Below are 14,172 nucleotides of genomic sequence, written 5' to 3' on the forward strand. Positions count from 1 at the left end.
TCCCTGTTACACAGGTAAGGACACCGGGTGCAAAAAGATTAAGTGATAAACATGAGGCCCACAGCTGGTCATTAGTGAAACATCTGTGAGCCCAGCATGTGACTCAGTAATAATCCATGAATGAATCAATGAAGGAACAGATGAGCTGGACTCACACCCAGTTCGCTGGCCCCCTGCACTCTGCAACACTGCCAAGCTACCTTTGGTGAACTTCTCTGTGGCCCCCACGCCTCTGGAGCACTGGACCGGGCCTAGTCTATGCCAGGCGAGCAGGGATTAAGCCTTCAAATATCTCTGCTTGGTTCTGCAGATGTGAAACTTATGCCTTGCAATTCTAAGAAGGAAAATAATGGCATTTTATTTCACTGGCTCTTAAAAATATGCTGTGCTCCAAAAGGTTGAATCTATAAACATTACTGGAAATGTGGGAACGGATGCCAGGAATTCCTAAGCTTCATGTCCACCCAGGCCAGGATATGGCTGCTGCTCCTGTAGATTAGGGGTTGGGAAATATTGCTATTGGACACTTGTTGAAAAATTTAAGCCCCTTGAAAATATGACTCCATTAGGAGGATCTCGTCCAGAGACACACAGGCAGCATTTACATTTTTTAATCGATGCTACTTTTGTGGCATGGCCAGAAACTCACCACTGAGCAGTTTTCAGTATTGCTCTGTTTCTCCAACTTTAGTTGGACTAATCTCTGGAGTATCCTAAAACTTCCTGAAGTCCTCCGATGAAATGGACCACAGCATTGAAAGGCGCAGCAGAAAAGACATTTACAAACTGGGTTTTAATGCTTGCAGTAATGAGCTGGAGCTGGATTATGGTGCATCTCAGCTATGGGAGGGAAAATATAAGGCACAGTGATCGGCAAAACAAGCATTTCCTTGGAATCGGAGCAAAGGCTGATGAATGAACTGCTTCTGTGATTCCTGCCTGCCACGGACTCGCTCCTGAGAATCAAGAAAGATGTTTAATCTGAATCAGAGTTTCCAAAGGGTCATCTCAGGGACTGCAAGATGAAGTCCCCTCCACAGCTTTTTGTTCTCATGGAGAGTGATCACGATGATGAGGACAAGAACAGCTACCATGTCACCAACGACACCAGGGCGACACAAGGGGAAAGAATCCAGTAGGGATGGGAATTAACTTAGTGAAGACTTCGTGCTCTTCCTCAGGAAAAAAAAAACAAACAAACAAAAAAAAAAACCCTGAAGCTAAAATAAACTGACAAAGACTTTCCTGAATTAACTTGAGGTGCTAATTACACCATTTGATTTCATCCCCATTACATGATCCAAAAGAAATGATTGCTTATGCTAAATATGTCTGTAAAGAACATTTACTGGGGGGAGGCGAGGGGAAAGAGGGGCGGGGTAGATGCCAGGGTGTGAAAGCTCAAGGAGAGAAAGACCTTGGTTATCTTGTTTTCATAGATTGGTGGCAAATTCAAGGTTACTGTTTGGAACTGTGATGGGTACAGGAATTTTCATGTTTATGGAAAAGCACAAGCTCAGGATTCCAAATGCCCCTCTTGCTCCAATAACCTCCCAGGGAATACACGCAGCTCATGTTTTCTTGGGAAAGGAGAGTTATTAAACACAGGTAACCGCGGGGCTTCTGAAATGTATGTCCAATGTCTCTAGCCACATTAGGAATTATTTTAATTTTCACCATATGTGTTTTAGAAAATAAATACTTAGAAAAAAGGAGGTTGGCTGAGATTCTGGTAGCTACCGAACTCGGTGAGCTTAATGAGTTTTACACACAATAGATGGGAAAATCTTACTGCCTGGAAGATGGTTTGGGAAGGTGCCCTCCTGCCAGCGCTAGAGCCACGGCCATGACAGCATCATGTCTCTGTAGGCCCGAAGGTGGCAAAGGGTGTGATAAGACTTAAATAGGGAACCACGAAGCCGAGGGCTGGAAGGGAGCAGCCTTGGGTAAGACACAATGTTCCTCAATTGCCTGCTTTTGGCTGACAGATGCTCCTGGCTGGCTGGTTTGCAAGTCTATAACTTGCAAAGCAGGCTGGAAAGATGGTTTTGCTTGCCAAAACCAAAGCAAGTAGGAAGCTAGCAGCTAGAGCTAAGAGGTTTGGTACATTCTGCTGATTGATTTTAATCCCCTGCCTACTTTGGGACATTAAACTGGGCCCAGGGAGGCTGGTTTGATGATTTTAGTGATGTCCATTGATCTGAAGGGTGTAAGCCTGGGTGACAGTGAAGGTCCCGTTGCCTCAACAGTACCCTTTCTATTTACCTTTACAGGAAAACCTCCCTGGCTTTTATCAGTTAGACAGCAGGTATCTGCAGAGTGGTGATTTTCAAAATGTGGTCCCTCAGTCAGCAGCATCTGAGAACTTGGTAAAATGTAAATTCTTGGGCCCCACCCAGAACTAATGAATCAGAAACCCCGGAAGTAGGCCAGCAAGTTCTGTACCTGATTCTGGTATACATGACTGTTTGAGATTTGGGGGGAGACTTAATATTAAGTGTGGCCTCCACCCCCCTGATGACTGTACAATGGCAAGGTGCCCACCTCAGGACCAAATGAGGTAAGTCTTGCCAGAAGAAAAGACGCACCAGGAGACCACACGGCACAGTCCCTAAGAGCTTTGGAATCTTTAGAAAGAAGCTGTCAAGGCAGGAAGAACATCTCATAAAGGGGCACGAGGTGGGTGGGGAGCTGCCCACCCTGAGAATGGAGCTGTTGTTTCTCGTCAGCATTACTCTCTTTTGGACACAAGTCTCCAGCTCCTCGTGTGAAACGTATCGTTCTAGTGACATGGACAGAATGGAAAACGGAGGTGAGCATGAGGATGGGGAAGAGTTGGCTAGAGCAGGCCCCTCCTTAGGTCCGGCAGGGAGGACTATTCCACCCTTGCGACTCCTGTGGAGTTGGAAGATTCCTTCAAAGTCACAAGTTCCGGCACCACGAGATAGTCGTGACAGCACCATCACCACCACCGCTGTCATCAGGCTGCACTTCACCGAGCAGCCTCCTACTTGCAAAATGCCACGCTAGGAAGTGTGCATGTATTACTCCTGCCCGGTCTTAGACAGGTCATTGGGCTTACATAGGCCGTTCCCCCTTTTCTGGTTTTGGTAACGCCTCGCTGCAATATTCCTGCCTGGGGATTTGTGTCCATTCCCTGTCGAACACTCGCAGGGACAAGGCTTTAGACTCATGCCTAGACAGAGCGAAGAAATCCCTGAGCTTTGGTGCCAGAAAAGGAGAGGGAGGCTACCAGCTTTCCTCACAGCAGGGGGGAGTCTTACCCTGCAGCACCCTGGTCGGGGACCTTGAGGAAGTCCAAGCTCTCCGGCATCTGCGACAAGCGATCGGAGCCAGTGGACTGCTGCCGTGGCAAGGGTGGGCGGGCCATGGGAGTGTACAGGTTTTTCTGATTCGACCTCAGGTTTCCAGGAACATGGGGATGTGGCACAAACTGGTTTTTGATGATGCCATTTTGATGGTATCCTAGAGAGGAAAAGAGGAGAAAACAAAGCTGAGTGTCTCTGATCTGCTAAAAGGTGCACTGACTGGCTTTCATTTATTAACCAAGAACAAGTTGTTAAATTTCTCCAGGCCTCAATTTCCCCACCTAAAAGAATGGGCGGGGGTGGGGGGGGGTGGGCATAAGTGCTAATATATATATATATTTTAAAAAGATTTATTTTTTTTATACAAGCACTGGGTACAGTCAGAAGTGCGGGAGGTTGAGCGAATTCACCAGAGCCAGCGTGGGGAACAGAACAGGCAGACTGACAAAATAAATACACTGCTGAGGGGAGCAGCGGGCATCAGGAGAGGCCTGCGCGCCATGTGGGAACCTCGCCGGCGGCCGGGGATTGACCCGGTGCTGCAGAGACTGCGGGCAGCTTTGCAGCCCAGCGCTCAACTGCTGCGCCACCAGGGGAGGCCCATAAGTGCTAATATATTGTGAGAAATGGAGCTAATAAGTTGTAACCCAGTGACTGCCTGGAGTATAGCAGACACCCTCACGTACTTGCTGAATCTGACAATAGAGTCACCAGATGTTCAGGGTTTCAAAACCCACAGTCAAGGAAAGGTAAGCCTGCAACTAGTTGGCAGGCACATTCTTGGGCTAAAAAATATTATGAGGTTATGATTCAAGAGGGCTGGCAGGCAGCTGTTTAAACAGCTGGATGTCCATTTTCAAGGGGTCAGTCTTGGGTGTCTTCTGCGGGAGCTCGTTGTGGGTGGTGGAGGGAACGCTCCTCACTAGCAGGGGAAATGTGGCCGCCAGTTGGAACTATCTGGATGGAGCAAGATCTCTGAGCCAAATAATAGTTTCTAGTTAAGATGATATTATCCGGAAGGTAACAGATTATGGTAACAGCTCTAAATCATCGGCTTTGGCCAAAAGGCACATTATCATCCCACGCTGTATATGAAGAAGCCCGATCTCTTCCACTGACAGCTGGGAAAGAAAGTAGGAGAACAAGATCCCCTCAGGCACACTCTGGTGAACCTACCCCAGAACCTCTTCCAACCAAATTAAGAAATCTTTGGTATCAGTGGGATAAGCCTCAGTTTAAAAGGAACTCGGGCTCAGTTTAGATTCTGCTTGTTATAGCTATGTTGACCTTGAGCAAGGTACCTGACCTTTCAGAGCACCAATTTCTTCATTAAAGAAACAAGGAGACTGGAGGACCCGCTTGCTACCAAGGTTGCCCAGGACAGAAGAGGGTGTGCCAGATGGGACATGCTCAGGGTCATGATACTCCCAGGGGGATTCACAGATGGGCCGCTCCACATCACTGATGACCTGCTTGCTTGTGTCAAGTTCAGAAATTAAGAGTAAGCGTTTAGAAACATTTCAGTGGTTTGATAGGTTTATTTCATGTCTCTGGAATTTAGTAAGACACACTGGCTTATGTTTTGCATGCTTTCAAAATTCCATCGTTTTAGTAATTTTTAAAAAATATCTTACTCAAGTATAGTTTGGATGGATTGGAAATTAAGGGAAACAAACAAAACCCCCCAACCCTGGTCCATAAGACCACTGAGAGTGGGGGATGTGCTGATCTAAGGGGCTCAGTCTAACGCCTCATTTTGTTGATGAAGAAATTGCCCCCTAGAGAAATTGTGATCTGATTTGGTCAGAGGCGACTTCAGTCAACCTAGCTGAGGCAAAGGAGTTTGCCAGAATTCTGCACGGGTGCTGGGGGAGAAGTAGGAGCACAATGCTACAAGGGTTCTCTTGCTCTTCCTTTTGTTTGGATTTTCTTCAAGGTTAAAGGTAGATGGGAGGAAAGGCAGGTGGGCCAGACAGAATGGGGGCTCCAACAGATGAGAATTGTTTCTCACTGCTAGGTACCAGCGTATATTTTGTCAGACAGCCAGGAGATTCCACAGCAGGAGACAAAAGAAGTGCTTTTTAATGCTCATCTTGAACACTGTTAAAATAGGATTCTCTCGTTTGGGATGATTTGAGCCCAAGATGGGTCCCAAGATGATCCTCTCAAGACTAAGAATTCCAAACTTACTAATATCAAACATCCTGGGAGCAGTTTTTTATTAACTGAATTTTATGAGTAAGGAAAACCATTCTGTAAAATTTGAGAGTGCCCTTCAAACACTAAACAGATTTTAAGGGCAAAAATATTTTAAATTTATTTGGATTTTATTAATCTGCATGCTATACTGTTATCATAAAATACAAAATGTGAAACATAAGATTAAAAAAACCATTAATGATGTAATTCTCTCAGGCAGGTATTACTTGATTTTTTGGAGCAGTCTTCCTAGATCCCATAGGACTAAAACAATTTTTTTTCTACTTAGTCATTAAGTTGCAAAATATTTTCCTGATATTTGAGCGGAGCTGCTTAGTGATGGTAGGGTAATACCCGGTGACTCCTATTTGTACAAAGCCAACATCCTCTAACTGAAAGGCTGACAATACTCTGGTTGTCACAGCAAAGTTGTCCTTTCTCTCCTACTGATCTAGGAAGTCTTCCCTAAGGGAGCAATATCGCTAGAAATGAAATCCCGACTTCACTCAAGCACAGCTCAGTCTCACTAGTTCATACGTTTCCTGAATTTCAGGGTCACACGTAGGGCCAGTGTAGTTAGGGTACATCTGGCATTGAAATGGCCCATGGCTGGCTAATATGTGTGCATTGCCAAGGGGTCTCTTCCCAGACATCATTGATAAGTCACAGATCCAGGTTCGTGCTCTTGGTCTGTGACCTGAGATGAGCTTACCTGGGGGAGGAGGGGCAGCTCTCAGTGGGTAGTTGGCATTTTGAATCCCACTGGAATAACCTCTGTTTTGAATAGTATTCCTTCTGGTAGGACCTGAAATAAGCAAGCAAGACAAAGTTAAAACTCGTTCCTGGTGGCACAGGGGTTAAGGTCTCAATGCTATCAAGCTATCGCCAGTCACTACGGCATGAGTTCGATCCCCAGCCAGGGAATTAACCCACATGGCGCAGCAGACCTCTGCTTTGCCCGCTGCTCCCCTCAGCAGTGTATTTCGGTCAGTCTGCCTGTTCTGTTCCCCACTCTGTCTCTGGTGAATCCTCTCACCCCCGTACCTCTGGCCTACACTCCAGTTCCTGTATGCATAAATAAATATTTAAAACAAAACAAAACAAAACCTCGCAGTACTGGTTGGTGTTATGGCTCCTCATGGTTCTTTACTTATGGAAAACATTTGTGAAATTTGGAATTCAGGTCCCGCTTGGACTGCAAGGTGCCAGGGGGCAATGGAGAGGGGCAGTTGAAGGAAGAGCCCCCCTAGTAGCTACTGGAGGGGCTGGGGGAGGTGTTGATGGAGATCAGTCTTAAAATGGTAGAAACAGTAGCTTTACTGACAAGTATTAATAATCTTATAAAGATGTTTCCATTTTCGGATGCTTTCCAAAGACACAGATGGAATGCTTTAAAGTCAGTGCTCACGTTCTGAACACAGCACGGAAGCTAAACATGTGAGTGTCGTTCATCAGGGCCCCTGTCATAAAGCGTGGTTCAGCACCGACTCCACACCTGCTAAGTGTCAAGGGCCTTTCACAGAAGCTCGTGTGTTCTACAGTCTCCCCATGAAGCACAAAAACCACAAAGGGTAGGAATGGACTTGTCCCCAGATACAGGCATGAAGAGTCAGAAAATCAGCTGGTGCTAAATGGAGCATCACTGTGGCCAGAATCAGAGCTGGGATGGAAGGGCCACAGGTGACCCGATGAGGTCCCCAGGAGATATCTGTGTTTAGAATGGAAAACAATAAATAAGGTCTCAAGTGGGGCATGAAGGAGAGCAGGATCTGAACCAGTCAGAACAGAGGGGTGCGGACTAGGGTGCAGAGTGAATTCCTTGTAAAGAGAAAAGCTGGATAAAGACGGTCAGGAAGTAGCAAGCTGAACTGTGTCTTGGGGTCCTGGGGCCGAGGTCTGGTTAGAGTCTCCATAGCTGGACGGTTCTTGCATTAAGCTGAATAAAACGCTGAAATGGACAATGTTCTACCCTGGAGCTTGCTGAACACGGCTCCCTCCACCCTGCTGGCTATCTGCAACCCTCTTTAGTTCTGCTCTGTGCCCTGGGTCTGAGTTCTTGGATGACTCTGCCTGAGCCCCTAGGCCTCTGCCTTCCAGATGGGTTGGGCCAAAGGGAGGCACTGGCTAGAGATATGCATGCTGGCCAGGAAGTGAAGTTGGAGCATCCTGCCTCCTTCCTGTCTACACTCTTCAGCTCAACTGTTCCCTCTCTCTGCTCCTTCAGGTTTAGGGGTAATGATATCCTGAGGTTCTTTGTCCTGCGGTCCCCACTCTGTGTGTGCCCTTCATCCTGTCCATGTCTCCATAAAGAATCTATTTTTTGTATAAGTATCAACTGATACACTAACATACTAACAGTTGATGAGCAGTGCGGGGTAAAGGAAACAGACTTTTGCTCTGCTGGTCTCTGTGGCTATCACCGGCGCCTTGAATGCAGGAGGCACTTGTGAGTGTGGGCTCGGGGTACCCATGCTTGATGGTGGACACCTGGAGTATGGTGTGGGCATGCGTGACAAGAGACTGAGCACACAGGGGTGGCGTTACACAGAGTACGGTGTGGCAGTGTGTGGCAGAGTGAGGCGCAGAATGGCATGAGAGGAAGAGACCATGGGAGAAAGCCAGAGAGAGAGTAATGATTCGCCAGGGGCTGAGAGGCCCGCTAGCCTCCGCTCCCCCACCACACCTGCCCTTTATCTAGTTGCCTCACTACAAATGGTGTAGAAAGATCATTAACTGCCTGAAAAAGCCACTGAGGGCTCCAGGACTCTCCTTTATCTCTCTGCCCAGATCCACAGAGAACCTGCCTGTGCCTTGCTGGCGCTACACATACTCTTCACTGATCATATACAGGGAAGAAAGATTTCTACTTTGTATGAACACATAGCATATGCAAACACTCTGCATTATAAATATAATTGTATACGTCTCAATTACAAATAGAAAAATAATTAAAGGCCAGTGAAGAAGCCAGAAGGGGGTGCGGCATAAGAGCATGGTGCGTGTCTTCTGGTAAAGCACTCTGAAGTGGGGGTGGGAGATCGTAAGGACGAAGCATGGTACACAGTTGGCAAATGTGGTCGATTTCTTTTTGGTTGGATAAGAAAGGATAGCCTTTGCATTAGCAACAAGATTTGATAGGAAAGGGATGGGAAATTTGAAGCCAACATCTTTTGATTTGTTTCCAACACAATGAAGCTGGTGATGCCGGGAACTCTATACACGAGTGCTCATCATTCAGGAAGGCTTTACCTGCCCCTCTGTCAGGATACTGGTTTAGTTTGAAATGTTCCAATGAGAAGAAAGCAGGAAGCAGATGGACTGGTTCTCTGCCTGCAGATTTGCGCATTTTAGGAGTGCTGGGTGAGAGGAGAGTTTGATAGGAACAGGTGATGGAGGGCCGCTGGGGAAGGGAGGGGTGCAGCAGGTGCCCAGGGGCCCCTCGAGCACTTACGGGAGTTCTTGGGCAGCCCAGGTCCGATGCTGACCTGCAGCACCTTGTTACTGGGCTTGAGGATGGCCAGGTCGCCGAAGCCTTGGTGGAACTGCACTTGCCGGGAGCCACCTGCACTCCAAGGACCCCAGTTCTCCTTTTTCAACTTGAGTTCAAGCCTGCAACAAGCATTTCTGTGTTTGTTGGAATTCACAAGTTGACTGAAGCAGCGAGAAAATGCTGCTCACAGTCTCCAGCAGGGACTTCTGCTGCTGGGCAAACATGCTGGAAAAACTAGGCAAGACCGGGTAACCTAGAGCAGGGACAGGGCCAAGAGCCTGGGTGCAAGCTCCATGGGTGTAGCATGGTGATAAGTGAGCCCAGGAACCAGAGGTGGAAGCATCTAGGGCCCAGCACCTGTGAGAAACCAGTTGGTGAGGGAGGTACCCCACTGCAGGTGCCACTGCCCCTTTGTCAGGTGGATTGTGCGGCTGTCTTAGGGAATGCAGGATGGGGACAATTTGAGGCCACACCTGCTGCGTCGTATCATTGTGCTTTTCCCCGCTTTCTCTCAGGTGGAGTTTGTGGCAGAAGGAGATGCCTCAGACACTAGCGAGCCCACGCTTCCTTAATATAGAATGCGGCTGCTGAATTAAGTTCTATTTCTTCGAGTGTCCCTGCCCCCAATAGTGAAGAAAATAAACACTAGCAATCAAAATACAAATAGAAGGGAAGTTTACTCACAATTCCAAAACTCCCCAGCCAAAGTTTATTTTTCATATTGCCTCTGTGCGTACTTAACACAACTCCATATTCTGCTTTTTTAACTTATATTTTCTCATATTGCAAGACAGAAAAATCAGTTTTAGGGCTGCTGATATATTCTGACGAGTGACATGGCTCTACACAGTCTTCCCTTTTTTGAGCACAAATTCCCAGATACAAATAATGGCCCTTGGGATCGATGGCCTGATTGTTCTTTAGAAAAGCTGTAATGAAGTCATGTCACCACCAGTGCCTACTTCAGATCAACCACAGCAGCACTAGACATGGCTAAGTTTCACACATACTAGTGAACAGGAAGAGATGGGGCCCTCCCCATTTTATAGAGGGGCAACTTTAGGCGGATAAACTAGTAATTCTCCCTCAGCAAATATGAGGTTAGGTAATCAGCAGTTTGCCAATGTCTAGGTGTGCCAAGATACAAGATGCTGGCCCCTCATTGTCCTCCCACCTCAAGTCCCCAAGGCCCCCCCCCCACCAAAAGGCTTTATTATGCATCGATGCTTTATTATGCATCGATATTGTAAACTTAGCCCCCCTCCAATCAGTCCTTTGCTTTTGTCTTACTCTTATTTCTGTTTGCTAAATAAAATATTCCTCTATTGGGGATTTATAAAAACTGGCTTTTCCCTGCCTTCCTTTGGTGACCTTTGTCCAAATGATAAAATACACCATTTTATGAAGTCATTATTTTACAGAAATGCAAACCTGACCTTTTCCAAGTCCGCACTGCCTTTGCAGACTCCGCGGATCCACGGGAGTCCTGAAGTACTGGGCCTGGGCTTCACTGAAGCCGCTGGAGCTGGTCGGAACCCACACCCCAACCTGCAGCCCTCCCCTCCTGTTGGCCTGGCCCCTGGCGTGAGAACTAGGCCCCCTCTACTTCTACTCAGAAGTTTGGGTCCCAAATTCCTACTTACGTATTGCTAAACTTCAGAGGTAGTTGCTTCTGGGTTCTTTCCTCATAATGCTTTGCTAAGAGGCTTAAGAATTCGGTTTTGAAGACAGATTCAAGCAAGCTGTCGTACTCTTGTTCATGAAGAATAAAAATGTCATCCTGCATGGTACTGCGAAGAGATTGGAAAAACTCCATCAAACATGGGCTTCTGTTTATTACATTATTTCATTGACACTTTTTTTAATTGCATAAGGTTTCTATCATCTTTCTGTAAATGATAATCTTTAAGACTAAATAAAACAACATGGCTGAAATGTGCTTTTAAAGGAATTTTATAGTCTACCAGAAGCATAATCAAAATACTCCACATTATTTTTTTTTAAATGCAACCAACTTCTTTTTTTTTTTTAAGATTTATTTATTTTATTTCTACAAGCACTGGGTACAGTCAGAAGTGTGGCGGGGTGAGAGAGAATTCACCAGAGCCAGAGGGGAGAGCAGAGCAGGCAGACTGAGTAAGTACACTGCTGAGGGGAGCAGGGGGCGGCAGGAGAGGTCTGCGCGCCATCCACATTATTTTTTGAATCAGAAATTTTAAGGACAATGTAATCTATATTAAAAAAAAAATTTCAAATTCAACCTCTATATTCCTAAAATCGTAAAAACCCATAATGCTATACATAGAATGTAGGTGACAAGGAACAATTCCACATAAGCAACAAGTTAGTAGAAATTTATGAGAGGGTTGTAGCTATTGTAACAAATCCTAACTTGAAGAACTGTAAGTTCACTTATCAAAAGGGAAGCCAGGGGGACCTCCCCGGTGGCGCAGTGGTTGAGCGCTGGGTTGCGAAGCTGCTTGCAGCCTCTGCAGCACTGGTTCGATCCCCGGCTGCTCCCCGGCCACCGGAGGAGGGTCCCACATGGCGCGCAGACCTCTCCTGCCGCCTGCTGCTCCCCTCAGCAGTGTATTTTGTCAGTCTGCCTGTTCTGCTCCCCGCTCTGGCTCTGGTGAATTCTCTCACCCTCCCGCGCTTCTGACTATACCCAGTGCTTGTATAAATAAATAAAAAAATCTAAAAAAAAAAAAAGAAAGAAAAAAGAAAGAAACATAGGAGAAATTTAAAAAAAAAAAAAAAGGGGGAAGCCAGTGTTCTAGGGCTTGAAGTGCACTTAAGAGCCTCTGAGATTTTGGTTTTCTGCTCAGATTCCATGCTGGGTGCTGCTGAATGTACAAACACAGCAGCTGCCCAAAACAGGCATACAGACAGCCGCAGGCACAGCCATTACCTGCACGCTAATGAGTATCGTGGGACGGAGAAATTATATACCTGTGTGGGAATTCTGTGACTAAACAGGGTAGGAATATGGGGATACTCCTGCATGGAGGGGAGAGAGTTTTGAAAGCTGTAGAGAGAACGGGAGAGGCTGGGCCTCCAGTATTTGTCTTATAGAAAGCTTCCTAAAAGACTAAGATCGTGGTTTCTAAAACGGACACAAAGCTTTCCCAGTCTTTGCCTGTTGTCTTGACTGTTTAGGGCAGAGCCTGTTAGTCTTCCTTCCATGTAAAGGTGTAACTAGTAAGATGTATTAGTCACTTCTGCTCATACCTCATCAGTCAGCACTATGTCACATGGTGACACCTTGATGCAAGGAAGCCTGGGAAATGTAGTATTTGGGTAGGCGTCCAGCTGTCAGTATGTAAAGGAGAGAATGGGCATTGCAGGACAGCTTCCTATCTTTCCATTATACCTCTTTGTTCACAAACTTTTCCTCCGTCCCAACCCAATCTTCCTACAAAAGGACCTTGGTGGGCCTAAAAAAGGCCTAAGACTACAATTCCTAAAAGGGAATCAGAATCTTTTCGAAAAAGTTGAAAATAAAGTCTCAGAGTGTCACCACAAAGCTACAACCATCTTCCTGTTTTCTGGTCAGGCAACAGAAATTCAAAACTCCAAAGGCACTTTCAAAGCTCTCCCACTTCATCCCCAGGACCCCGGCACAGGTATAAGACAGTGGCGGTGTTCAGGGTAATTGAGGGGTGTGTGCAATGGGGAAAAAGCGAAACAAGAAGCACCACTTTAAGGTATGTGCGGTGAGGGGTGAAACTGTTCTGTTTCAGTTGCCTGCCTCAAGGCACTCTGGCATGTCTGGACATGTCTGTTTGCCTGGCTGTACTTTAGGCAGAACTGTGATTATTCAACGTGGCTAAATGTGGCCGACACAAGTAACCTGGTGGAGTAGACCGTGCTTAGATTTATTAGGAGTTTCATTACCATAAAGAGAAGAAAGCAAGGAGGCCAAGACTAAGGTCATTTATCAGCATGAATCTGGAAATGAAAAGCGATGTGTTTGGACACTTTGACTTCAACCATCAAATTCAAAAGCTCCTCCCTTCAGTGACCCAGGCATGTGAATCAGTGAAACCACCCTCCTCAGCCCATGCTCCTAGATCTGAAAAGAAAGCTTTCACTTTATTTATTCTAAAAAATCAGACTTATCTTTGGACTTCACCCCTGTCTTATTCATATGCTTAAGCTGCAATTTCTTACAGATGTTTGACACAGGCCCCTGTGCTGAAAGATCCTTTAGTAGTCCCTGGTTTGGCTCTGTACTTGTTTTTTCTTCCCTCATCTTTGTGGCTTATTGTTGTATTGCTGACAACACTAGAAAAATCTTGTTTTACTCCCCTAAACCAGATCTTCACAAAAATGTTAGTTACAAGACACTAAATAAAGTTCTACAGAAGTTTGGTTTTTTTTTTTTTTGTAAGCTAAAAGGCAATTTCCAAGGATAGAACTGTTTTTATAAAAATTGTTTCCTGATTATGAAATATATGCCTCTTTAATAAGCTGGCAAGTGCAGAGGTGAATAAACAGTGTTGGGACAGGCATCAACATGGGCAGGAGTTTCACCTGATGCACAGATGAAAGGCTCACTCTGGTGTTTTCTATCCCAGGAGCAGCCTGGGTATCACTCCCTGAACGTTTGTCACCTTGGGGCCCAGGTCCACCCAAGTGTCTGCTCCCCCTTCCAGCATGGAAGGGAACACCTGGAAGCAGTGACTGTCTCATTAACCTTCGAATCCCAAGGAAGAACACAAGGTAGATAGATGGTCATTCCAAAAATGTTGACACCTTCCAGTTCCCAAAGCCACATCAAGTGAAGATCTCAGTAATGTCGCAGGTCAGCGGCACAGGTAGTGACACAGGCTGTTCTCATAGCCAGAGGTTCGGGGCATCTGGGCAATGAAATGTTCTAGGCAAGAACGTCAGGCCTCCAGGTGCCAGCACCTCTCTCTAAGAACCCTCTTGCAGGATGCTCTTCTGATTACACACAAGTGCCGGGCAATCTACTGACCCAGACCAGCAGCCACAGAGTGTCTGGGCTGAAGGCAGTAAGCTATCAAACCAAGAAGGGCTACTCTAAGGCTTCTTAGAGAAAACACCAAATATGAGATGTTTATGGTACCAATCTTATTATCCAACAGGAAAGCAAACAACATAGGTTATTATATCGTGTGGCCACCCTTT

The 14,172-nt window shown here is 46.2% G+C and overlaps 1 protein-coding gene across 1 annotated transcript in view; it reads right to left on the reverse strand.

Moving 5' to 3' along the window:
- MYO1E (myosin IE) overlaps positions 1 to 14,172 on the reverse strand; it is a gene marked incomplete at both ends in the record, with an annotated part of 191,810 nt that overhangs the window by 9,406 nt on the left and 168,232 nt on the right. Inside the window, 4 exons of the mRNA XM_084240164.1 lie at positions 3,285 to 3,486; positions 6,241 to 6,333; positions 8,980 to 9,137; positions 10,662 to 10,808. Coding sequence (XP_084096290.1) covers positions 3,285 to 3,486; positions 6,241 to 6,333; positions 8,980 to 9,137; positions 10,662 to 10,808 — 600 coding nt within the window. The remainder of the gene's footprint in view (positions 1 to 3,284; positions 3,487 to 6,240; positions 6,334 to 8,979; positions 9,138 to 10,661; positions 10,809 to 14,172) is intronic.

The sequence above is a fragment of the Talpa europaea genome (genome assembly GCF_964194135.1).
Source record: "Talpa europaea genome assembly, chromosome: 8".
NCBI classification, from domain to species: Eukaryota; Metazoa; Chordata; class Mammalia; order Eulipotyphla; family Talpidae; genus Talpa; species Talpa europaea.